The sequence below is a fragment of the Caretta caretta genome, chromosome 9, assembly GCF_965140235.1.
Source record: "Caretta caretta isolate rCarCar2 chromosome 9, rCarCar1.hap1, whole genome shotgun sequence".
Lineage (NCBI taxonomy): Eukaryota > Metazoa > Chordata > Testudines > Cheloniidae > Caretta > Caretta caretta.
Window position 1 is genome coordinate 102,319,164 of NC_134214.1, and position 24,552 is coordinate 102,343,715.

The following is a 24,552-nucleotide window of genomic DNA, read 5'->3' on the forward strand; positions in this document are numbered from 1 at the left end:
CCAACCCCCGCAAGCAGTGGCCGGGAGGTTTGGGAGAATTCTGCTATCGACCTAGCCACGTCCACACCAGGGCTTAGGCTGGTTTAACCATGGCACTCAGGTGTGAATTTTTCACACCCGTGAGCAGTGTAGCTAGCTCAATCTAAATGGTAAGTGTAGGCCAGTCGGGGTGGGTGGGGGGTAATTTGGTTGTGATTGAATCCATGCTCAAGCAGTTGGTACCTTTGTTCCCCAAACTCCTGAGGGCAGCCCCAGTTAGAATGAACCTGCAATTCCATCCCAGGTCGGAGCAGAGTAACCAGAACTCCTGGAGGGAGCTGGCTCGGGGGCCTCGTCAGCCACTGCACTGGCTCCTATGTGGAAGACAAGAAATCTAGGCCCCAAAGTGAGACATAATACACATGCATACACAGGCTTATGCATCCACCAATGTGATATATGCCATCATGTGCCAGCAATGCCCCTCTGCCATGTACATTGGTCAAACTGGACAGTCTCTACGTAAAAGAATAAATGGACACAAATCAGATGTCAAGAATTATAACATTCATAAACCAGTTGGAGAACACTTCAATCTCTCTGGTCACGCAATCACAGACATGAAGGTCGCTATCTTAAAACAAAAAAACTTCAAATCCAGACTCCAGCGAGAAACTGCTGAATTGGAATTCATTTGCAAATTGGATACTATTAATTTAGGCTTAAATAGAGACTGGGAGTGGCTAAGTCATTATGCAAGGTAGCCTGTTTCCTCTTGTTTTTTCCTACCCCCCCCCTCCCCCCAGATGTTCTGGTTTAACTTGGATTTAAACTTGGAGAGTGGTCAGTTTAGATGAGCTATTACCAGCAGGAGAGTGAGTTTGTGTGTGGATGGGGGTGGGGGGGATGTGAGAAAACCTGGATCTATGCAGGAAATAGCCCGACTTGATTATGTAAAGAGTTGTCACTTTGGATGGGCTAGCACCAGCAGGAGAGTGAATTTGTGGGGGGGGGTGGAGGGTGAGAAAACCTGGATTTGTGCTGGAAATGGCCCACCTGTTGATCACTTTAGATAAGCTATTACCAGCAGGACAGTGGGGTGGGAGGAGGTATTGTTTCATATTCTCTGTGTGTATATAAAGTCTGCTGCAGTTTCCACGGTATGCATCCGATGAAGTGAGCTGTAGCTCACGAAAGCTCATGCTCAAATAAATTGGTTAGTCTCTAAGGTGCCACAAGTACTCCTTTTCTTTTTGCAAATACAGACTAACACGGCTGTTCCTCTGAAACCAGGCTTATGCTATGTGTCTGACCAGTTTTCAAGCCCTTTTCTTAAGAAACCGGTCTCCAGGAGCAGGAATCACTTTCCTTCAGCCCACGTGCACTGAAGATGACGGGGACAGGGGCACAATTTGTAAGGAAACTAAAATAAAATTAAGCTATTCTCTGTGCAGCCAGTTCTCTTGCCTGATGCAACCCAGCTCTGGCCTGTCGTTCTCTGGTCTCTGGGTCCTTCTGGTGTCTGGCCCCAAAGACACCAAATGGCAGCTGACAATAAATAACATTGGGACCAAAGCTGACCTTGGCGTCCCACACAGTAAAATAGGGACCAGGAACCAGTGACTAATCTCCATGGTGCTCGGGGGCTGCAGCAGCTGCCAAGCACTTGGAGGATGAGAAATTAGAGATAAGACTGTTCTTGAGAGCCTCAAAGGCCATGTCCCCACTAGGGAGCTTGTAGGAGTGCGCTGTTACAAGCTCTCTAACGGAGCCGCTCTGAGACAGCAGTAGAGGTTGGTGGGAGAAGCAGAGCCATGTCCACACTGGCGCCTAGGTCAGTGTAATGGACGGTGCTCAGGGTGTGGTTTATTCACATCCCTAAGCGACATAAGTGGTGGTGTAGACATGGCCTAACTGAGTGCATTGCCTGCTGCCTTTGGCAACGGGGACAGGCTGCTTCCCTGGGCTGCTACTGCCGGTAGCCCTACAGCTTACCTGCCCTAGGAGATCCATTCCTGACCTGTCTGGTAAATGCAGCTGGGCCTGCTGCCAGGATTGCTCACGGCTGCAGGGGGTCTATGGTAACAGCTGCCGCTCAGCGGCCTGAGGAGACGTTGGTTGTTCTCCGCATTGCCTGGCAGGGCCAGTAACAGTCTGTAGTTAGAGGGAGGGGAGTTCACCCGTTACTAACTCCTCCCAAAGAACAGGACCTATCCACGCAAAGTGGGTGTGAAAGCCCCAGATCAGAGGGGAGCCGTTCACATTCACTCTGCACAGTGGGAGGTTGGGGGCAGAGCTGCAGGGAATCGGCTGGGTTCTTTCTTTGTCTCCTCGTTTCTGAGCCTTTAGGCTGCATGCAGGGCCCAATTTCAATCTCTTCTCCTCATTTCACAAGTGCTAGAATCAATTTTTTATTTTTTTTTACAAACCCAAGGTGGGGGTCTTTTGCAGTCACGTGACTCCAGGTGCTGCTACTTTTCAAAAAGCACCAACTGTCAGCGTGAGCCACAAGAGCCCCAGCACCAGAGTGCCCACGCTCCGTAGCTGAGCACTTGTCTCCAAGGGCAGTAACAGGGCCCAGCGCAAGGCCATGGGCTCCCTGCGCAGCCATGTCAGCGGCTCCCACCCAGGTGGGAGGCAGTCACAGGGAGCGTGGAGACAAGAGGTGCAGAAACCCAAGTCTTGGCCAATCCTCGCTGCTACTCCATGGAATGGCAGTGTTCGCGCAGACAGAGGGGGCCATTTCTGGGTTGCCTTGGCCTCTGCACTGGTCCCCCCGTGGCCCTGCCCCTCCACAGAACTGAGCCAGCGGGGATGCAAATAAAGAGCCTCGGGCAGCCCTAGCCAGTGCCCCTATTTCCTGAAGGGGGCTCAGCCTGGAGCCATGAGTCTGAGCCTGCCTCTGCCGCCTCCCCGCACAGCCTTCCCTAGCGTTTAATCTGGCCGGAGCGTGGGCTGCCTGCAAACTCCAGAGTGCTGGGGCTTGTCACGCTCCCCCTGGGCCCCTTGGCCGGCAGCCCTGGGAGTGAGTGACAGGCCCGGGGACAGGACAAAGGCATTCTGCTGCCCCCTCAATCTTGAGCCCTAGCTGCACTACCGCTTCCCCTCCCCCTCCTCCCCCAGGCAGCCTGGCTGCTTGCCTCTGCCTGGGCTCCCATACCTACCTGCCTGTGAGTCAGCTGGGAGCAGCCCTGTGGGAGGCCCTGGCTGGCAGAGCCGCACACCTTGGTGCAGGCGAGAGGAGGAAGGGATCCCAGGGCTCCGGAGCAGGGAGAACGAGGGACAGGCCTGAGCCCCAGCGTGCCCCACCTGCCAGTGGGGAGACGAGAAGGCCAGAGCAGGTATTCCCCTAAGCCAGCTTGCTGCACCCAGCGAGAGGAGGGGGAGCACTGCCCTGCTGGGAGGGGAGGGGCATGAGCAATAAGAAGGGGCTGCCCCTGGGGTGGGGATAGGTTCCCAGCGAGTGGGGCGGACGGGGCTGGGGAGCGAGAGCAGCAGCTGGATTTGGGGAGGTGGGGCGGGCAAGCGCCACCTTCACTCAGGGTGGGTAGGGCGCTGGGTGAGCACCAGAGCTGTGCTGTGCCAGCCTGGATAGGGAGCTCAGGGACCTGCGGGCCGTGCCTGGCATCAGCCCCAGCCCATCAAAGCCCCTGGCATCCTCTCCAAAGAGTGTGGCAGCCAGGGGCTGTGACTGCCCAGCCCTGTGACCTGTCTGGGGCTACTTGCAGGAGCCAGGCGCTGGGCAGCTTCAGCCACCTTCACACCCTCCATCCGCGTGTGGCTCCAGTCCCAGACCCCTGCCAGCCAGCGTGGACCATGCCCCGGTACAGCCAGCTCTGGTGGGGAGACAGCCCAGCTCCAGCACATCTTTGAGCAGGATGTTGCCCTGTCGGGGACTATGCTAGCCCCGTCCCCACTGATAGGTGCGAGAGGCCCCTTGGCTGCTGGGCCTTGGGGGGACTCCGCTGGGGCTGGGATTTAGGGCACTTACTCTGGTGCCTCTGCGCAGCAGGGGTGACGCATCCCAGCTGGGTCTGGGGCGTTCAGGCGGGGCTGTGACCGACCCTCCCAGTGTGCGGCGTGCACCTGAGCCGTGGAGCTGTGGCAGGGACTCCAGTGTGCTCTGTCCCGCTGTGGCACACGCCCTTAGGGCTGGCTGGGAGGGTCACGGAGGGCAGGGCTGAGATCCCTGGTCTCCATGGAAGTGGCCGGGGGCTGAGAGTTTTCCTGCTGCTGCCTGGGCCGCAGAGGACAGAGAAGCACCAGCTTGGCTAACAACTCTCAGAGCATCCCCAGAGCAGGGGCAGTGGGTGGCAGCTCAGGGCTGTCCCTTCTCCCTGGTATCGGTGGGTTCGGCACTGCCCCAGGGACACAGACACTTGCCCCCGGTGAGCACGCTGCAGCCAGGCAGGCCAGTCGTCCCTGCAGCCAGCTCCGTTCCAGCCCAGCTGCGCCCTTTGCCCTGTGGGGAAGGGCTGAGCCGCTGGCGGTGTCGAGGATGTCCTGGCATGAAGCAGCGCTCGGTACTCGTGTGGGCTGCAAAGACCATGGAGCAGCCTGCTGGCAGGGGCAGTGCTGAAGGTCGTGTGTCTGTCTCACCTGGGGTCAGGACTCCTGGGTTCTGCTCTGGCTGGGGTCTAGAGGTTAGAGTGGGGAGGAATGGGAGTCCAGCTCTGACCCTAAGTCCCTCTGTGACCAGTGGAGAGCCACTTGAAGCCTCTGTGCCGCGGTTTCCTTCCTGCACACAGGGGTAGCCCTGCGGAAGGGGCTGTGAGGGGCCATCCGGGAATGCCTGAAGGAGTGGGTTAGCTCTGTGCAGCAAGCCAGCAGCAGGGATTTCCCTGACTGCTTCCTCCAGCTGCATGGCAGGGGTCCCTGCAAATACCGCCAGCGCTGGTATGGGCTGGGGAGGACCTCCCTCCCTTAGACCAGCAGCAGCAGCCTGCTCTGTGACCAGCACCGTGCCCCATGGCTCAGGCTGTGCGCTTCCACCAGCAACCTCCCCTTCCCCGGCCTTCTGGCCAGAGCAGTCCTCCTGTTGCAGGACAAGGGCGATTTCCCCCTGCCCTGGGGCGTGGCCTATTGGCCAGGCACAGCCTGGCAGCTGCCTCTGGGGATCCTCCTCCCTGTGGGTCCAGCTGCTCGCCAGCCCCCCAGGCTCCCTCACCTCCCTACCCCCTTCCTGTCCTTCATTAACAAAGGGGTGGGTGGAAGGGGCTTGACCCAGCACAGCCCCACAACTTTGCTGTTGCTGAGCCCGGGCTCATGCAGCACCCACCTCCTGCTGCGGGGAGCCCGGCAGGTCCAGGCGGCACCCTGGCAGCTGGGGGGCACGTGGCTGTATCCAGCTGGCTCCCGGTGCCCTGCAGAGCTGGGGAAGGAGGAGCAGGCGTTGGGACCTGAGGGGATCCCAGCTACCTTCCCTTGCACGGAATTAACCGCCAAGGCAGAAATGCCAGGCCCTCCCAGGCAGCTCTGCCCCGGTGCTCAGGGCAGCGGGGAACGGCAGCCGCTGGCTGGGAAGTGGGACACTGGGGCCGTTGTGAGTGTCCCCCTTGGGAGCAGGGCGGGTTGGTGAGCCCCCCGGTGACATGCAGGGAGCTACGGCTGTTGTGGGAGAGCCGAGGGGAACGGCAGGGCCTTGGCATGCCCGAGGGCCAGGGCACTTGTGCACGTGGGCATGTGCCCTGTGTGCGCACTGAGCCCAAAGCCATGCTGGCCGGGGCCCTGCAGCGGGTGGCTCAGCAGCCCTGCTCCGTGACACTCGCCCCCAGGAAGGCCAGGCCTGGGCCCAGGCAGGGGTGCTCCGAACGGAGCAGCTGCCCAGGACAGACCTGGTGAGGGCCCCCCGCCCGGCCCAGCCTTCCTCTCACTCCCCGTGAGATCCTCCCTATGGTGGCTGACGCAGGACGCCCTCCGCTGCCCCCGGGCCTGGGGGGGGTGGGGGGGGCACGGCTCCATGCTGTGCAGCTGGCTTGGGCTTGCCCGGGCGGGAGGGGCCGGAGGGGCAGCCTGCACTGGGTAGGTTCCTGTTCGCCTTTGGCCTGGCGCCCGGCCTCTGCATCTCTGCCAGGCACCTGGGGCAGCTTGGTGACTGAGCGCCCAGCAATGCCCAGGCCCCCCCAGCGCCAGGCTGCCCGGTCCCACTCTCCTGAGAGGGGGGGATCTCCCATGTGCTCTCTTCCCCTGCAGGAGGCCTGACCCCCCCAGTGCGGTGCTGGGGACGCAGACCCGCCGCATGGCGAAGAGCCCCGGCTGCCGCTGCCCCGGCTGTGCCATCGGCCTGCTCGGCCTGTACAGCTGCCGCTGGGCCAGGGACCAGAGGAAAGGCCTGAGAACCACCAAGGTGAGGGGTGCTGAGCTCGGCTCTCCCCGACCGGCACAGCGGGAGGGGCAGGCCGAGGGCCCGGAGGCCCCCCCCCCCCGGGGCAGAGGGCGTCTCCCTGTCCCCTGCAGTGCGGCAGGTGGGGGGGGGCAGCTGTCCTCGCGCCCACGGGCAGCTCTCAGTGGGGCACAGGGCAGCAGGTGCTGGGTCACGGCAGCGCTGCCCCGAGGGGGGCGCTCAGACTTTCCCCTCTGCTCGAGGCAGGGAGCCCTGCCGGGGCTGGGAGCGTCACAAACGCTGGGCCAGGGGAATGGCCACGGTGGGGTTAGGGGGTAAAGTCTCCTCCGGCACGGCCGCATTCCCTGGGAGCAGCGCGCTCCCAGCCCTGCTGGGCTCCTGCGCCCACCCTGCACCACAGACAGCCCACAGCCTCCTGCGTGTGCCAGGGTCCCCAAGGCCCCACAGTGCTGGGGCGGGGAGATCCCAGGGGCTCTGCACCGCAGGGGGGCTGGGGCTGTGTGGGGGGCCGGGGGCAGATCCCAGGGGCTCTGCACCGCAGGGGGGCGGGGTCTGTGTGGGGGGCTGGGGGGAGATCCCAGGGGCTCTGCAGTGCAGGGGGGCTGGGGCTGTGTGTGGGGCCGGGGGGAGATCCCAGGGGCTCTGCAGTGCAGGGGGGCTGGGGCTGTGTGTGGGGCCGGGGGGAGATCCCAGGGGCTCTGCAGTGCAGGGGGGCTGGGGCTGTGTGTGGGGCCGGGGGGAGATCCCAGGGGCTCTGCAGTGCAGGGGGGCTGGGGCTGTGTGGGGGGGCAGATCCCAGGGGCTCTGCAGTGCAGGGGGGCTGGGGCTGTGTAGGGGGCCGGGGGCAGATCCCAGGGGCTCTGCACTGCAGGGGGGCTGGGGCTGTGTGTGGGGCCGGGGGGAGATCCCAGGGGCTCTGCAGTGCAGGGGGGCTGGGGCTGTGTGTGGGGCCGGGGGGAGATCCCAGGGGCTCTGCAGTGCAGGGGGGCTGGGGCTGTGTGTGGGGCCGGGGGGAGATCCCAGGGGCTCTGCAGTGCAGGGGGGCTGGGGCTGTGTGTGGGGCCGGGGGGAGATCCCAGGGGCTCTGCAGTGCAGGGGGGCTGGGGCTGTGTGGGGGGGCAGATCCCAGGGGCTCTGCAGTGCAGGGGGGCTGGGGCTGTGTAGGGGGCCGGGGGCAGATCCCAGGGGCTCTGCACTGCAGGGGGGCTGGGGCTGTGTGGGGGGCCGGGGGGAGATCCCAGGGGCTCTGCACTGCAGGGGGGCTGGGGCTGTGGGGGGGGCCGGGGGGAGATCCCAGGGGCTCTGCAGTGCAGGTGAGCTGGGGCTGTGTGGGGGGCCGGGGGGAGATCCCAGGGGCTCTGCAGTGCAGGGGGGCTGGGGCTGTGTGGGGGGGCAGATCCCAGGGGCTCTGCAGTGCAGGGGGGCTGGGGCTGTGTAGGGGGCCGGGGGCAGATCCCAGGGGCTCTGCACTGCAGGGGGGCTGGGGCTGTGTGGGGGGCCGGGGGGAGATCCCAGGGGCTCTGCACTGCAGGGGGGCTGGGGCTGTGTGGGGGGCCAGGGGGAGATCCCAGGGGCTCTGCAGTGCAGGGGGGCTGGGGCTGTGTGGGGGGGCAGATCCCAGGGGCTCTGCAGTGCAGGGGGGCTGGGGCTGTGTAGGGGGCCGGGGGCAGATCCCAGGGGCTCTGCACTGCAGGGGGGCTGGGGCTGTGTGGGGGGCCGGGGGCAGATCCCAGGGGCTCTGCACTGCAGGGGGGCTGGGGCTGTGTGGGGGGCCGGGGGGAGATCCCAGGGGCTCTGCACTGCAGGGGGGCTGGGGCTGTGTGGGGGGCCAGGGGGAGATCCCAGGGGCTCTGCAGTGCAGGGGGGCGGGGGCTGGGGCTGTGTGTGGGGCCGGGGGGAGATCCCAGGGGCTCTGCAGTGCAGGGGGGCTGGGGCTGTGTGTGGGGCCGGGGGCAGATCCCAGGGGCTCTGCAGTGCAGGGGGGCAGGGGCTGGGGCTGTGTGGGGGACCGGGGGGAGATCCCAGGGGCTCTGCAGTGCAGGGGAGCTGGGGCTGGGGCTGTGTGGGGGACCGGGGGGAGATCCCAGGGGCTCTGCAGTGCAGGGGAGCTGGGGCTGTGTGTGGGGGGGAGATCCCAGGGGCTCTGCAGTGCAGGGGGGCGGGGGCTGGGGCTGTGTGGGGGGCCGGGGGCAGATCCCAGGGGCTCTGCAGTGCAGGGGGGCTGGGGCTGTGTGGGGGGCTGGGGGTAGATCCCAGGGGCTCTGCAGTGCAGGGGGGCTGGGGCTGTGTGGGGGGGCAGATCCCAGGGGCTCTGCAGTGCAGGGGGGCTGGGGCTGTGTGGGGGGCCGGGGGCAGATCCCAGGGGCTCTGCAGTGCAGGGGGGCTGGGGCTGTGTGGGGGGCCGGGGGCAGATCCCAGGGGCTCTGCACTGCAGGTGAGCTGGGGCTGTGTGGGGGGGCAGATCCCAGGGGCTCTGCACTGCAGGTGAGCTGGGGCTGTGTGGGGGGCCGGGGGCAGATCCCAGGGGCTCTGCACTGCAGGGGGGCTGGGGGCAGGGATCCCTGGGGCTCTGCAGGCTCAGGGTGCGCAGCCCTGGGAGCCTCTGAGTCCTCCAGCTCCCATGGGTGGGGCTGAGTAGCAGCTTGTCCCATCTTGTTGGGAATTTGAGAGCAAACCTTGATTAGAAGCATGCCCCACTTGGCAGCAGCAGCAGTTCTGTTCCAGCTCCCTGGGCGTGGGGCATGTGGGGCTGGCCTGTCCGGGTCGGTCCCTGCTTCAGCTGCTTGGATAGGGCACCCGGGCTGCCAGCACGCCCACGTGTACTTAGTAACAGCGCTGAAGGCTCTGTGCTTCCACCCAGGGTGTAACGTACCTGGCAGCCGCACAGGCAGGGCTTAATTTGTGCGGGGTCAGGGCGGTTCTGAGCAGCGAGCCCTGGGGGGGCCGGGGGCATCAGTTATGAATGTAAAAAACTTACTTGAGCCCCAGCCCCTCTTCCATTGCACAGGGCCCTGAGGCCACGGGGATGGCAGCTCCATCCTCACCCAGGGAGGGGAAAGACTGGCCCAAGGTCACAGAGCGAGTCAGGGGAGGGGCTGAGAATAGAACCCAGGAGTCCTGGCCCCTGCTGTATGGACTATTCTGACCCTAAGCTGTTTGAACCCCCATTCGTTCTTATTGGGCTCCTGTGTCTGTGCCTGCCCCATTTGGGGCTGTGGCTCCATCCAGTCCTGCTCCAGCCTGTCCGACATGGGTAAAGCGTGGCATCCCCTGGGTGGTGATCACCTCCCTCTTTCAGGGCTTGGGGGAGGTCCTAGCACCTCTTCCTGTTGTAGCGTGGGGGCAGGGGCAGGCAGAGCACAGAGCCAGGGAAGCAGGCATGATGGCCTCTGGCGGACAGGCTGGGACCAGGCTGCCCTGGGCTCTCCTGCAGGCATGTCTGGGTAGCTGCGCTGAAGGGGCCAGGGTGTGGCTGGCAGGAGCCGCGCAGTCTCTTATGCGGCCCCTTTGGTTTTCAGTGTGACTGTGGCTGGTTGTTCTTCCTCTTCTGCGCCTGCCTCTTCACGCTTGTATGGCTGTACCATGCCCTCATCATCCTCAATGACTTCCACAACCTCAACGAGTGAGTAGGCCCCTCCCTGTCCCCCACTTCCCCCAGCGCCTGGCAGCTCTCTTCCCCATCCCCAGTGCTCCCTCCCCCCATCATATGCCTCCCCAGCTCATAGCACCTCCCTTCCCCACAGTCTGTGCCTGCCCCTGGTGTACCCAGCCTTATCTGACTGTCCTCTCTGCTTGGCAGGTTCCTCTTCAGACAGACGCAGTGGTGGGTAGACTGGTCCATGCCCCTGCTCGGAGTCACGGTGCTGCTGGTCACGTATTCGGCCCTGCTGCTGGTAGGTCCTGCTCTCTGGGGCCCTCGCTGCATCCTGCCTGCTGGAGACGTTGCTCCACATCTCTTGTGCTGAGCTCACTCAGGCCCTCTGCTCTTCGGAAGCTCCTGAACGATCCCGACTGGCCCAGGGGCTGGGGCCGGGGCCCAAGGGGGTGGGCTGACCCAGGGGCTGGGGCCCTGGCTTTCTGAGCGGGGCCCTGCTCTCTGAGATCGGGGTGTCCCAGGAGGGCTGCTGGGCCGGGGCTCAGGAGCTGTCCTTGCAGGAAGCCAGGGAGGATATCAGGAATGGAAGGGACCTCAAGAGGTCATCTAGCTCAGTCTCCTGCACTCGTGGCAGGACCAAGGATTATCTAGACCATTCCTGACAGGTGTTTGTCCAACCTGCTTAAAAATCTCCAATGATGGAGATTCCACAACCTCCCTAGACAAGTTATTCCAGTGCTTAACCACCCTGACAGTTAGCAAGTTTTTCCTAATGTCCAACCTAAACCGCCCTCCCTGCAATTTAAGCCCATTGCTTCTTGTCCTAATCTCAGAGATTAAGAAAAACAATTCACCTCCCTCCTCCTTGTAACAACCTTTTATGTACTTGAAAACTGTTATCATGTCCCCTCTCAGTCTTCTCTTCTCAAGACTAAACAAACTCAATCTCCGCTCATAGGTCATGTTTTCTAGGCCTTTAATCATTTTTGTTGCTCTTCTCTGGACTTTCTCCAATTTCTCCACATCTTTCTTGAAATGTGGCACCCAGAACTGGACACCATACTCCAGCTGAGGCCTAATCAGCATGGAGTGGAGCGGAAGAATTACTGCTCATGCCTCGCTTACAACACTCCTGCTAATACATCCCAGAATGATGTTTGCTTTTTTTTTTTTCTCCAACCGTGTTACACTGACTCATATTTAGCTTGTGGTCCACTATGACCTCAATGTCCCTTTCCACAGTACTCCTTCCTAGGCAGTCATTTCCCATTTTGTATGTGTGTAACTGATTGTTCCTTCCCAAGTGGAGTACTTTGCATTTGTCCTTATTGAATTTCATCCTGTTTTCTTCAGACCATTTCTCCAGTTTGTCCAGATCATTCTGAATTTTAATCCTATCCTCCAAAGCACTTGCAACCCCTCCCAGCTTGGTATCCTCCGCAAACTTTATAAGTGTACTCTCTGTACCATTATCTAAATCGCTGATGAAGATATTGAACAGAACCGGACCCAGAACCGATCCCTACAGGACCCCACTCGTTATGCCTTTCCAGCATGACTGTGAACCACTGATAATTACTGTCTGGGAATGATTTTCCAACCAGTTATGCACCCACCCTATAGTAACTCCATCTAGGTTATATTTCCCTAGTTTGTTTATGAGAAGGTCATGCGAGACAGTATCAAAAGCCTTACTAAACTCAAGATATACCACATTTATCTTTCTTTCTCCCCCCCCCCCCTTACCCTGTCAAGGAAAGCTATCAGGTTGGTTTGTTCTTGACAAACTCATGACTGCTGACTGTTACTTATCACCTTATTATCTTCTAGGTGTTTGCAAATTGATTGCTTTATTATTTGCTCCATTATCTTTCCGGGTACAGAAGTTAAGCTGACTGGTCTGTAATTCCCCGGGTTGTCCTTTATTTCCCTTTTTATAGATGGGCACTATCTTTGCCCTTTTCCAGTCTTCTGGAATCTGTCCCATCTTCCATGACTTTTCAAAGATAAAAGGAGTACTTGTGGCACCTTAGAGACTAACCAATTTATTTGAGCATAAGCTTTCCGATGAAGTGAGCTGTAGCTCACGAAAGCTTATGCTCAAATAAATTGGTTAGTCTCTAAGGTGCCACAAGTACTCCTTTTCTTTTTGCAAATACAGACTAACAAGGCTGTTACTCTGAAACTTTTCAAAGATAATCGCTAATGGCTCAGATATCTCCTCAGCTCCTTGAGTATTCTAGGATGCGTTTCATCAGGCCCTGGTGACTTGAAGACATCAAACTTGTTTTTCCTATTTTAACCTCTGATCCTACCTCATTTTCACTGACATTCACTATGTTAGACGTCCAATCGCCACAAACCTGCTTGGTGAAAACCAGAACAAAGAAGTCATTAAGCACCTCTGCCACTTCCACATTTTCTGTTTCCCTCCCTGCCCCCTCATTGAGTAACAGGCCTACCCTGTCCTTGGTCTTCCTCTTGCTTCTAATGTATTGTAGAATGTTTTCTTGTTACCCTTTATGTCTCTAGATAGTTTGACTTGCTTCCCTGGGATCTCACCTACCAATTCCCTGAGTTTGCTGAAGTCTGTCTGCCTTCCTGAAATCCCATTGTCTTTTGCTGTTCTCCCTCCTGCCATTCCTTAGAATCATGAACTGTCATTTCATGATCACTTTCACCCAAGCTGCCTTCCACTTTCAAATTCTCATCCAGTTCCTCCCTATTTGTCAAAATCAAATCTAGAACAGCCTTATATTGTCTCCAATACATTCCAAGAACTGGTTGGATAATCTGTGCCCTGCTGTGTTGTTTTCCCAACAGATGTCTTGGGAGTTGAAGTCCCTCGTCACCACCAAGTCCTGGGTTTTGGATCATTTTGTTAGCTGTTTTAAAAAAACCCTCATCCACCTCTTCTCCCTGGTCTGGTGGTCTGCAGTGGACCCCTACTATGACATCACCCTTGTTTTTACCCCTTTTATCCTGACCCAGAGACTTTCAGCAAGTCTGTCTCTTATTTCTATCTCAACCTCAGTCCAAGTGTGTACATTTTAATATACAAGGCAACACCTCCTCCCTTTTTTCCCTGCCTGCCCTTCCTGAGCAAGCTGTACCCTTCTGTACCAATATTCCAGTCACGTGTATTCTCCCCACCAACTCTGTGATGCCAGCTGTGTCATAGCTGTTTGTTTATTAGCATTTCGAGTTCTTCCTGCTTATTCCCCATACTTCTCACATAAGTATACAGACCTCTCTGATCCGATTTGATTCCCCCCATCCCAGTTCTGTCTTGTCTCTCCTTTATCCCTGCTCTAACAGCCTGTGCTCCCCCAAATTCCAACTCCTTCTCCCAGGTCTCCATGTACATGTATTCCAGCTCCAGCATCTTCCTTGTTCCTCTTGCAGGTTCTTGCTCTGTGCCTGCAGCTCTGTGGCCAGCCCTTGAAGTTACATTGTGTGCACAAGGTAAGGGCCAGCTGGCATCCAGTGCCAACGGAGGGGCCCCTGCACAGCCCATCCCCTCCCCAAACCTAGCATCCAAGCCCTGCCCCAGCCCCAGACGCCGCCACACCCAGCCCTCCAACGGCACAGCTGCCTGCAGGCTCCTCCTGCCCAAAGGCCCAGGGATCCGGTTCAGGTCATTCCTGTTGCCCATGGTGTGGGGAGCCGCGGGGCTTGCATACCCCTCAGGGCTACATGTTGAGGCTCCCCCTGAGCCAGTGCCTTGCCCCACATGCAGTAGGGCCAGTGCTGGCCACACTCACTAATCCATGCCCTGCCTGCTGTCCCTGCCATGCAGAAGCAGAGTGGGCTACCTGGCAAGGCCCTGGTACCCATCTGGCAGCTTCCCTCCCCCCACCCCCGCCTTCTGTGACAGGGGCAGGGTTTGTTTCTCCTCTTGTGGGGTGATAACTGCTCTGGGGGACAGCACCTGGCATGGTCAGCCCTGGGAGGCTCCCTGAAGTGGGCCAGACCCCCCCACCCCACAGGGGTCTCACTCTTCCTCCAGGGTGAGCCATGAGGCTTCACTTCCCCCTTAGACCCAACCCCTGTGGCTCCAGCCCTCCTGCTTCACACTGAGCTCTGATCAGCCAGTGCCACTGAGACAGACTCCTGGGAGAGACTGGGGCCTGCTGCAGGGATCAGTGCACTCAGCCAGTGTCCACAGGGGCCAGCTGGAACATGCGGGCAGGCCCGAGGCCAGCGCAGAGCTGAGGGCAAAAGCTCAGCCTATCCTGGCTAGCCCAGCCCCGCTGGCGTGAGTTGGCTGTAGAGCCCCGACTCCTTCCAGTCCCCATCTCTTCTCCCCCCAGGCCTTTTGCCCCTCAGCTGGGGGATGGTACGGAGAGGTGGGGAAAGCCTCTCCCTCTGGGTCACTACACATCCATGTCCCGCTGACGGGGTTCGCTGTCGTCGTCTTAGACTCCTCACTGATGTGGGGTCAGCCACAGCCAGTCTTTTTCCACTGAGGCATCCTGGGTCAGACAGCCGGGTGATGTTCATCCTGATGTCTCTTAGCCTCCCCGAGAGCAAACCTTCCTGCCCCCGACCCCTCTCATACAGGGTAACAATATGAAATCGGGGAAACTGAGGCACACATGGTATTCACAGTAATATTACAGACCATTTCCCCCTTCACCACAGGCAGTCGAACTCAGTGTTTAACCCGGGGCAGCAGGGCCCCAAGGCGGGAGGGGCCCAGCATATGCAGGGTGAGGGTAGAAGCGGGGACTCCAGCTGCAGGGGTTGGCTCACCTAGGGGAGGGTAGGCCACAGGCAGGGTCCCCGGCTGTTCTGTGGTGTCTAAGATACACCTGGTCCTAACTGCCATGTGTCCGGCCCCCCAGTGCCTGCTGATCCTCACCACCCTGGTCGTGGCCGCAGCCTTTGTCGCGCTCGATGTGAAGTGGGCTGAGCAGTGGCAGAGCGCACGCATCTCTCTGCAGGTGAGAGCGGAGGCAGAGCCCTTCCTGTGTCCCAAGGGCTCTCCCTATGGCAAGAGGAGACCGGCCTCAGGGCATGGGGGAGGGGATCCACTGGCCTCGCCACCCTGTGGTTAGGCCCAGCCTCAGACACAGTGAGGTTTGGCTGATTCTCCCGCTAGGCCTGTCTGACCCCTGCAGCTCCCCCGCACAACGGACCCTGTGTCGTTCCAGGCTAGGGCCCTCGGGGGGCTCACACTGAGTGCCAGGTGCTGCACGGCCCCAGTGAGAATAAATAGCCACTCCCAGAGCCCTGGGGCAAAGCCGCCTGGCTCAACCCCCTCCCAGAACCTGTCCCTCCTGCCATGGGGACGCAGCGTGGTCACCTCAAACCCAGCGATGCCAGCTGCTGGGCAGCCCAGAGGGCTGGGCTCAGCCCAGCAAGGGGGAACCCTGGGGGGCCGGCTGTTCCTGGCAGCTGCAGGGGAGCCTGGCATGCAGGGTGGGCTGCTGGGAGCTCAGGGTCGGCGTGTCTGATGGGAGCACGGAGCCGGAGTTCGTAGCTGGGCACTGAGTGGTGCTGGTGTGTCCGCCCCACAGGCGACGGGCCCCTTCCTGCACATCGGAGCCGTGGCAGGCATGACACTGCTCGCCTGGCCTGTGGCTGACTGCTCCTCTCGTACTCGCTGTGCAGGTACTCCTGGGCCCCAGGGCGCTGAGCAGGGGTGGGGCCATGGGGACGCGGCTTTTAGTTGGCTCCGCCCTCCCACGCCTCCCCTCTGGTGCGGAGTGTCACGGAGTCCCTGGGCGATGCTCTGGAACTGCTCCCCATGAAGTCAGTCAGGACTCTGGGGTAGTCGCCTTTCTGTGAGCAGCCTGTCTTCAGGACACACAGCTCACACAGCTTCCACCTTCCTGGGTCTGACCTCGGAGCATTCAGCATCCTCTGCCCCTCCGTGCGCTTCCCACAGCGAGTCCGCTCAGGCGGGGCTCCTGGGGAAGCCAGAGGGTCCTGCACCCCAACTTCGCAGTCAGACGTGACTCTCAGCCAGCCAGTAAAACAGAAGGTTTATTAGACGACAGGAACATGGTCTAAAACAGAGCTTGCAGGTGCAGAGAACGGGACCCCTCAGCTGGGTCCATTCTGGGGGGCAGTGAGCCAGACAACCACGTCTGCACTTCACTCCATGTCCCAGCCAGCCCCAAACTGAAAACCCCCTCCAGCCCCTCCTCCTCTGGGCTTTGTTCCTTTCCCGGGCCAGGTGGTCACCTGATTCCTTTGTTCTCCAACCCTTCAGCTCTCACCTTGCAGGGGGGGAAGGGCCCAGGCCATCAGTTGCCAGGAAACAGGGTGTCGGCCCTTCTCTGTGTCCAGACCCCTGCACACACCTGCCCTCTAGGGCTCTGCAAGGATCATACACCCTTACTCCACCCCCTAGATACTCAAGAACTGCCTAGGGGAAACCGAGGCACCCCCACACTATTCAGAGGAAACATCAAGAACAGTCCCACTTCGTCACACGGAGCAAAGGCCTGTCTGCATCCTGCCCCTGGCAGCCTGATGCCGTAGCCCTGCTGAGCTGTGGAGCCTGCTCCCCAGGGCTGCACCCAGAGATGGGCCATAAACGCTGTCTCAACAGGAGCCCAGAGCTCTCCCTGCGCCGCGTCACCTGAGGCCGGGCTAGTGCCCAGTATTTGCCCTGAAAGCGTAGGCTGGGAGGCGGCTCTCCCTTTGTTCTCAGCCATGCAGGGCCTAGGACACGCGGCAGCGGGTTCCCCTTCCCTCCAGTACATGCACACGCGTCCTAGCCAGCACCCCCCATGGCTCAGTCTGTTCATAGACTGGGAGCTCTGCAGGGCTGGGGCAGCTGTGTCTGTGCAGCAGCTGGCATGACAGCCGGGCGCCCCAAGCGCCAGCAACCCTCTGGGCAGGGGCTGTGCGGGCAGCACCCTGGCAGGAAGGGGCTGTGAAGGCCCAGCCATGCAGCGCTGCTTGGTGCCCAGAGACCGTCTGGGCTGGAGCTACCCACGCACCTAAGCAGGCGGCTTGTGAAGGACACTACCTGGCACAGTGCATGGTGGCCAGGGGCATCCGAGTCCCTGGCTAAGGGCTGCTCTGCTGGGGGGCTTAGGGGGGACCCATCGCTCCCTATTCTTGGGCAGGGGTGGGGAGCCCCACACCCGCTGCAGGGGGAGCAGCCCTGGCTAATCCCTCCCCATCTCTGAGTGCCTGCGGTGACGCTGTCCCTGACCAGGCTCTGCCTTGTCCGTGTGTCTGTCTGCAGCCCCCAAGGTACTGCTTCTGCTGGTGTATTTTGGTGTTGCAGCTGCACTGTACCTGGCTCCCCTGATGATCTCCTCCCCCTGCCTCATGGAGGAGAGCCAGCTGCCCCCCAAACCAGCGCTGGCTGGGCACCGCGGGGCCCCCATGGTGAGTAACCTGTGCCCAAGGGCAGCTGCCCTTCCCTGCCCCCCCCCCCCCGCCTGCAGTGGGCATGAGCCCTCCCTCCTTAGCTTGGGAGGCACCAGCTGCCTGCAAGCGCTGTGCCAGGGAGCAGGCTGGAGCGGCTCGTGCCAGCTTGGAGGCAAAGGCAGGTTACAGCCCTCAGTGCAGGTGGCTGGGTGTGTGTGTGTGTGTGTGTGTCGGGTGGGGAGGTGCCCTGTGCCCCTGCCCTGCCCTGGGTCCCAGAGAGCAGCGTTCCCTGCTCACACTGCAGACACAGGCAAGCAGGTAACCCCCAGAGAGCTGCCTCCAGTCTCCCGAGACCAGCTTGGGGAGGGGAGTCCTTGCAGCCTGCCCTGTGGGTAGCCAGGCTGGAGAGGGTGTGGGGCATGGTTGGCAGGGGCTGAGGCAGCCCTTGGGGTTGAGCTCTCACACATGGGGCCAGGAGCTAATTGGGACGTGTTTCTTCTGGGTAGAATTTAACCCCAGCCCTGGGCTCCCCCGACCACCACCAATACCCCTCAATCCCAACCCACAGACCCCCTGCTTGCCAGCACTGGAGACCCCCCTCCCACTCCTGCCTATGCCCCTCAATCCTGCCCTGCAGCCTCCTGCTATCCCAGCCCTGGGTCTCTCCTAGGCAGAGCTGGGGATTCAGCTACTTCCTGAAATCCCACCACTGCCTTAGATCAAGCCCAGCAAACTCACTGCATGTCTGAGCCCAGAAGATTCGAACTCGGCACAGTGGGGCAAGCACCCAATGCGCTGCACCCCTGCCCCTGCCCAGCTTGGTTTGCCTGTGTCCTCTCTCCCTTGTTTAGCTGGCTCCAGAGAACACCCTGATGTCGTTCCGGAAGTCAGTGGGCTGTGACGTGCGTGTGTTTGAGACCGATGTCCTGGTGAGGTAAAGTGACACCCAGGGTCTCCAAGGGGAACGTGTGCTCGGCTTGCCTGCCCCAGCTCCCTGAGCCCCAGGCCTGTGCCCACTGCCCCCTCTGGGGTGAAGGGGGCAGCTCCACGCTAGGGGAGACGTCTCCAGGCACCAGCCTGGGCTTTGTGAGAGTCCCTCCTCTCCTCACCCCTTGCCCATCCCTCCCAAGGGAAGCTGAGCCCAGCCCAGCTGTCTGGTGCTCTGGCCTGGCACCCCACCCTGCTCGATCCCCATTTCTCAGGGAGAGACACAGGGCTCCCCTCACTGGCCTGTTAATGCGGTGAGGGTGGGACCCGGGACAGGTCTGGTGTGGGGAGGGGAAGTTTCCTCCCCTGCTGTGGAGAAGGGCCGATAAGTGACCAGCTGCTGCCATTGCAGGACCATGTGTCCTCCCGTAGCAACCAGCACTGGCTCCTCCTATGTCTGGCTCTGGCTCCCAGCCCCACAAAGCTTCAGTCCCCAAAGGCCTGATCCAAAGGCAGGCGTTTGGGAGGGGACTCCCCCAGCATCCTGGGACACAGCATGGCGGCGTACAAAGGGCTACTAGGTTGATCCCTGTCAGAGGTGCCAGGGCGGTCAGGTTGGGGGGAGGGGTGCAAACGACTCATGATGCTGCATTGGGCAAGGTCCTAACTACCCCATCCCCTTCCCCTTGCCAGTGCTGATGGGATCCCCTTCCTCATGCATGACGAGACGCTCACCCGGACCACAAACGTGCGAGAGGTGTTCCCTGCCCGGGCCACCATGAACGGCACGACCTTTAACTGGACTGATCTCCAGCAGCTCGACGCCGGCAGCTGGTTCCTGCAGGTCAGGCCCCCACCTCTCCGGGGCGTGGCAGGGCTTCTACATTCCTGCGGCTGCTGTGACCTGAAAGCCCTGGCCCTGCGGTGCCCTGCAGAGGGCTCTGCCCTGCTGCACTGATCCAGGCTGCTCTTGGCAGAGCACTGGGACCAGCCGCTCAGAGCCCTCCCGGGGTTCCCAGGCCCTGGAGAGTACTGCTTCTGCAGACTCTAGTGCCCCCTTCCATGGGGTGGGGGGCTACCTTCCAAGCCCCACTGCCTGAGCTGGGAGTTGCTCTGACCTTCCAGAGGCATGGGGAAGGCTGGCTGGGAGGGGTCGGGCTTCTTGGGCAGAGGGATGAGGTAAGCCGTGTCCTGGCTGGGCTCGGTGCCCACCTACACAGTGATGCTTTGGTTAGCACCTAACTGCAGCGCTGCTCTGGTCTCCTGCAGGTGGCAAGGCGACCTGTTCTCCCTCTGTGCCCTTGTCCTGGGGTCTGAGCAGCTGCTCTGCCGTGCTAGCGAGCACTGGGGGGTGCTGTGGGTGCAGGAGGAGCACCCTTGGGCGCTGGTGTTGAAGGGGCAGTGTGGGAGGCCTGGGGCCAGCTGGGAGCAGTGCCGCCCATGCGGGGGAGCTGTTGACTCTGGCCTGTCCCTTCCAGAAGAACCCGTTCCGCTCGGTGCAGGGCCTCTCCAGCGAGGAGAAAGGCCAGGCGAGGACACAGAAGATTCCGACCCTGCAGCAGGTGCTGCAGGAGGCCAAGCAGCACAACGTCTCCATCATGTTCGACCTCCGGCCCGAGAACCACACGGACTACCAGAGCTTTGTTAACGTCACCGTGGAGACCATCCTCCAATCGGGCATCCTGCCGCAGCTGGTGAGCCTGGCTCTGCCCCGGAGTCTGATGCCTGATGGGCAGCCGGAGGAGGGAATGGCTGAATGTCCGGGCCAGACGTCCTCCCGCAGGGCTCCCTGAGCCTGCCCTTCACCAGCAGTGAGCTCCCCACCCCATAGGGCGGGTCAGACCCACCCTAGAGACTCCCTGAGCGTGCTCAGGATCTGCCCTTACCATGATTCCAGGTACCCTGAGTTCCCCAGCATAGGCCCTCTGTGCCACAGCACCCTATTGCAGGCAGGCTGCCAGACTAGCTGCTGCCCTGGGCCAGTTCCTCGGGGCCTGGGGTGCTTTGTAGTACGGTTTATGCCCTAACTGTGCAGGGAGAGATGTAAACTTACGGGGGACTCCCTGCTCCTCCTCCCCCATGTGTAAACAGTGACTCAGAACAGGCGTGGCCATGAGCCAAGTTGGTGCTGAAGCAGGAAAATCAACAAGCTGCCACCTTTGTACCCCCTGCTGCTACCACACCCTGCAGCTCCATGGCTCCCTGACGCTACGGCCACCTTTTCAGTCCCTCCGCCCCCAGCCCTTGGGTGCTGGATATACATGACCCTGCCAAGACCAGCCTGGCATCTGGGTTCACTGCCCCTTCCTGCTCCTGCTCCCCATTTAGGGAGGAATTATTCATGACACTCTGTTTACTTTGCAGACACAACATGCCCTTGAGTAAGGTGCCTACAGGCTCTCTGCCCAGTGGGTGCCCTCTGCCCATGACCAGGGGCGCTGGAACAATGTGTGCAGTGGGGGTGCTGCGAGCCATTGAACCCAACTGAAACCTTGTATTTAATGGAAACCACTTCATGCCATAGGGTGCTGCACACCCGCACCTCTCGTTCCAGCACCTATGCCCAGGACTCGCTGGGTGCAGGGGCTCTGAAGGGGTTGTTGGGGCTCTGAGCCAGCCCCAAGTCCTGGGCACATCTTGGCCAGTCCTAGCTGGCCCCCATCATGCCTCATCCAGGTCTGTCACTCCCAGACCTGCTGGGGAGACTCCATGGCAGGTGGCCTGGTGAGGACTCTGCTGGGGCCAAGCACCAGATGGGTGCACAGAGAGGGGGCTGGGATGCGCACGTCCGTGCGGCTGGCCCTGCAGCCTGGGTCCCAGAGCACAGCGAGCGCCCCCTGGTCTCCCAGCTCACTCCAGGCCTGATTTCCCCCCAGGTTCTCTGGCTGCCTGACGGGTTCAGGGAGCAGGTCAGACGGCAGGCACCAGGCTTTCAGCAAATCTACGGTCTGAAGAGCAGCTGGAATGAAACAGAGTCTCCGCTGCGTGTGAACCTGCCATACCAGGACATCAGCACGGAGGAGATTGGGTGAGAGCCCCTTGTTGGGGAGCACAGAGCAATGGCGCCTCAGCGGCTCAGCCCAGCAGAGGCAAGTCTAGCTCCCCCTATGGCCACCTACGCATCATAGAATCTAGAATATCAGGGTTGGAAGGGACCTCAGGAGGTCATGTAGTCCAACCCCCTGCTCAAAGCAGGACCAATCCCCAATTAAATCATCCCAGCCAGGGCTTTGTCAAGCCTGACCTTAAAAACTTCTAAGGAAGGAGATTCTACCACCTCCCTAGGTAACGCATTCCAGTGTTTCACCACCCTCCTAGTGAAAAAGTTTTTCTCTGCATCCTGACGCCCTGGCTGGCAGCAGAGCTCGAACCCCAAACACACAGGTCTCAGCCCCGAGCACGGGGAGCACTGGGTGGGAGCCAGGCTTTCCCAGTTTCTGCTGACCTGTGCCACACTAACGAGGCTCCATCCCCTCTGCAGCCGGTATCGCCAGGACAACGTCTCCATCAATCTGTATGTGGTCAATGAGCCCTGGCTCTTCTCCGTGCTGTGGTGCGCAGGGGTCGGCTCCGTCACCACCAACGCTTGCCAGGTGCTCAAGGAGATGAAGCGCCCTCTCTGGCTGCTCGTAAGTGAACCTACCCTGGGTGGCGCTGGCAGAGGCCTGCATGCCCTGAGCCCACCTGGCCCGTCTGCAGTGCCACTCCCCAGCGAGGGGGCCAGGGCCTGTTCTGCCGGGGCTGTGGTCCCCATTGAACTACTCATCCTGTCTTGTTGCCTTGCAGCCCCGCAGCACGTACCTGATGGTCTGGATTGTGACAGACTGCGTCTCCTTCCTCCTGATCCTCTCTGCCTTCCTCCTGCTGCAGTAAGTTCAGCCTCTTCTGGGTCCCGTAGCTGTCCATGGCATAGGAGGCCTCATGTCTGCTGCCCTCTGGGTGAGCTGTAGGTAGGGCAGGGGCTGCCCGGCCAGGGGCTGCTGCGGTCACTCACCCACCCTCTTGATCTGGGAGAGCCGCTCAGCAGCGCTGGGAGCTCACTTCTCCCGCCTCGCACGGTGCTAACCTGGGACACAGCGGGCTCAGAAGGAGCTTTCCTCCCTGGCCTCTGCTATGAGCCTGGCCCTGAGCTGCTCCATCCCACTGCTGTGGGACTTGGTCACAGCTTACTGGCTCCACCTGCAAGGTGGGCCTGGCATGGAAGCCCTCCAAGGGGACTCGAGTGACTCCATTGCCCTGGGACCCTCCATGGCTCATTATGGTTGGCAGGAGCTCCCGTCCCATTCCAGCCATGGCAGAAAGGCCGCTACCAACTCAGAGCTCAAACCACAGTGGCCAAGTGATGGGGCAGAGCCCTGGGGGAGCAGCCCTGGCCCTGGGTGTGGGCTGATCTCCCTGTGGCAGGGCCTGAATGGTGACACACACTCTCCTGAGTGAATTTCAATCCTGTTTGCTTTCCAGGAAATGCTCCAGGAGAAAAGAACCGGCAGGTAATGGGCCCCTACTCTCCGCCCTGCTCCCTCCTTCGGTCCCTCTCCTCACCACACCCTCTTGCTGCTGGTGGTCTTCCCCTCCCTCTTCCTCTCAGATCACTGGCTCTCCTCACCTGCAGGGCCAGGCCCTTGCCAGAGCTTAGCTCCCAGGGGCTCTCCCCACCCCACACTGAGCTTTCGGGGGGCTCTGCCAGCAGGAGAGTCTGGGCCCAGAGCCTAACTCTCCTGACAGAGTGAGAGGGAGCTGCACCCCACCTCAGCCCTGTGGGGGAAAAGGGGAAGGAGCCCAGCCAAGGGAGCTCCCATCCTGCCTGCTTCCCGAGCAAGTGCTACTCCCTGAGATGATGAGGGTGCAGGGGGGCCAGGCAACACCTCCTGCAGCAGCAGCTGCCTCCCACCCCACGATTGTTGCTGGGCTGGGGCAGCCCTGGGGAGGGCGGAGGCTCCTGGAATGACCCTTTCTCCTGTTTGGTTCCCCAGGGTCCAAGACAGACGTACTGCTAACGAAGATTAACAGCCTCATGCAGGAATGATGGCCAGCCCCCGCAGTGCCTGGTGGTGGAGGGGTTTGAGCTGGGCACGGTGGTGTTTAGCAGGGAGCGCCCAGACTTGCTTCTGCCAGCCTTGAATGCCCTTTCCTCTGCAGGGCCCTTTCCAGGCCGTGGGCTCCCCACAAACCCTCAGTCTCTGCCCTGTTCTGCTGGGGCTGGGTTTATCCTGCCCCCATGGGCACATCTCCCCTGCAGGTCAGGGGCCTGTGCAGAAACCCCCTCGGTGATGGGTCTGTCCTGGAGTAGGCAGGCATGTGTTCACCTGCCCACGGGGGCAGAGCTGGGGGTGGACACCAAGACCTTGGCCTTGCAGCCTCCTGGGGCTGTGGGAACAGATACTGTCCTGGAGGCTGCTTGCTAGACCAGCTGGGATTCTCCTTGGTCATACCCTGCTGGGCAGGGACTGGTGCAGCTGCTGCTGATGTGAACTGACTTTTCCTGTCTCCTGAAGCATGGCTGCAAAGAGACTGCTAGAGGTGGGAGGGGAGCCTGGAGGGTTTCGTTTACAGGGAGCCAGGTTTAAAGAGCTCCTGGCCTTGTGCCATTGGGGAGCCTAGGACTAGTCTGGGGAAAGGTGAAGGGGCAGGAGTGCATCACAGGCCCAGTCAGCTGGGCTGCAGCGTGGGGATCTTAGTGCAGCAGGATGGAGACGAAGGGTCCCTCACAGAGCAGAGGAAGCCATTATCCTGGGTGAGGCTTTGGCACTGGCCTCTAGGCAGGCATGCAGGAGGCAGCAGTAGGCCCAGCCCCATGAGACCCCGACCCTCCTTGTCCAGTGGCAGAGATGGGGTTCAGCTTTGGATGGAGGGGATCGTGTGGGGGGCTGTCTTTCCAGAGAGAACACAGGTGCTGGGTGAAGGCCCCTAAAGCACCACCCTGGACTGGGTGTGGAGCTATTCTGCTGGGTGGGGGGTGCTGGGGCATGAAGCAGCGTGGCCTCTCCAAGATCTCTTTGCTGCAGAGGTCTCAGCAGCATGCGTCTGTTTTACTTGTTCTTAATTATGTATGTTAATAAACTGACCCAACCGGATAAAAAGACCGAACGACTAGCATGTCTGAGCTGATTCTCAACTCCCCAAAAGGGACCCGTGGCTCTAGGAGCTGGCATCCGTCAGCTCTTCAGGGGCAGGCTGTCCCTCTCTCCTCTCCTCTCTGGAAAGCGCCTGGCCCAGCAGGGGTGTTGGACCAATTAGATGAGGAATCCCTGCTTATACTAGTAAGGTAAGAGGGTCCAGCAACAGCTCAGAGCCAGTGCCTCACCGCACGGAGAGCGTGAGTAGGGGAGATCCCAGCTCTGCGCCAGGCCTGCTGGGGCCTGGGCTACACCCA

The 24,552-nt window shown here is 60.8% G+C and overlaps 1 protein-coding gene across 3 annotated transcripts; it reads left to right on the forward strand.

Moving 5' to 3' along the window:
* The first annotated feature begins 3,234 nt into the window (after positions 1–3,234).
* On the forward strand, positions 3,235–24,261 carry GDPD2 (glycerophosphodiester phosphodiesterase domain containing 2). 3 transcript variants are annotated; one of them, XM_048865182.2, is made up of 16 exons: positions 3,235–3,320; positions 6,172–6,325; positions 9,841–9,944; positions 10,122–10,215; positions 13,323–13,382; positions 14,765–14,863; positions 15,440–15,533; positions 17,125–17,270; positions 18,104–18,186; positions 18,873–19,023; positions 19,658–19,873; positions 21,056–21,207; positions 21,661–21,808; positions 21,966–22,048; positions 22,641–22,669; positions 23,153–24,261. In XM_048865182.2, the coding sequence occupies exons 2-16, from the start codon at positions 6,218–6,220 to the stop codon at positions 23,203–23,205; spliced, it is 1,620 nt and encodes a 539-aa protein (XP_048721139.1). In that variant the 5' UTR covers positions 3,235–3,320; positions 6,172–6,217; the 3' UTR covers positions 23,206–24,261. The 3 variants fall into 3 exon arrangements, with proteins under 3 accessions (XP_048721139.1, XP_048721140.1, XP_048721141.1); XM_048865183.2 differs by having other exon boundaries at positions 19,661–19,873; XM_048865184.2 differs by lacking the exons at positions 3,235–3,320; positions 9,841–9,944 and having other exon boundaries at positions 6,241–6,325.
* The last annotated feature ends 291 nt before the right edge of the window (positions 24,262–24,552 follow it).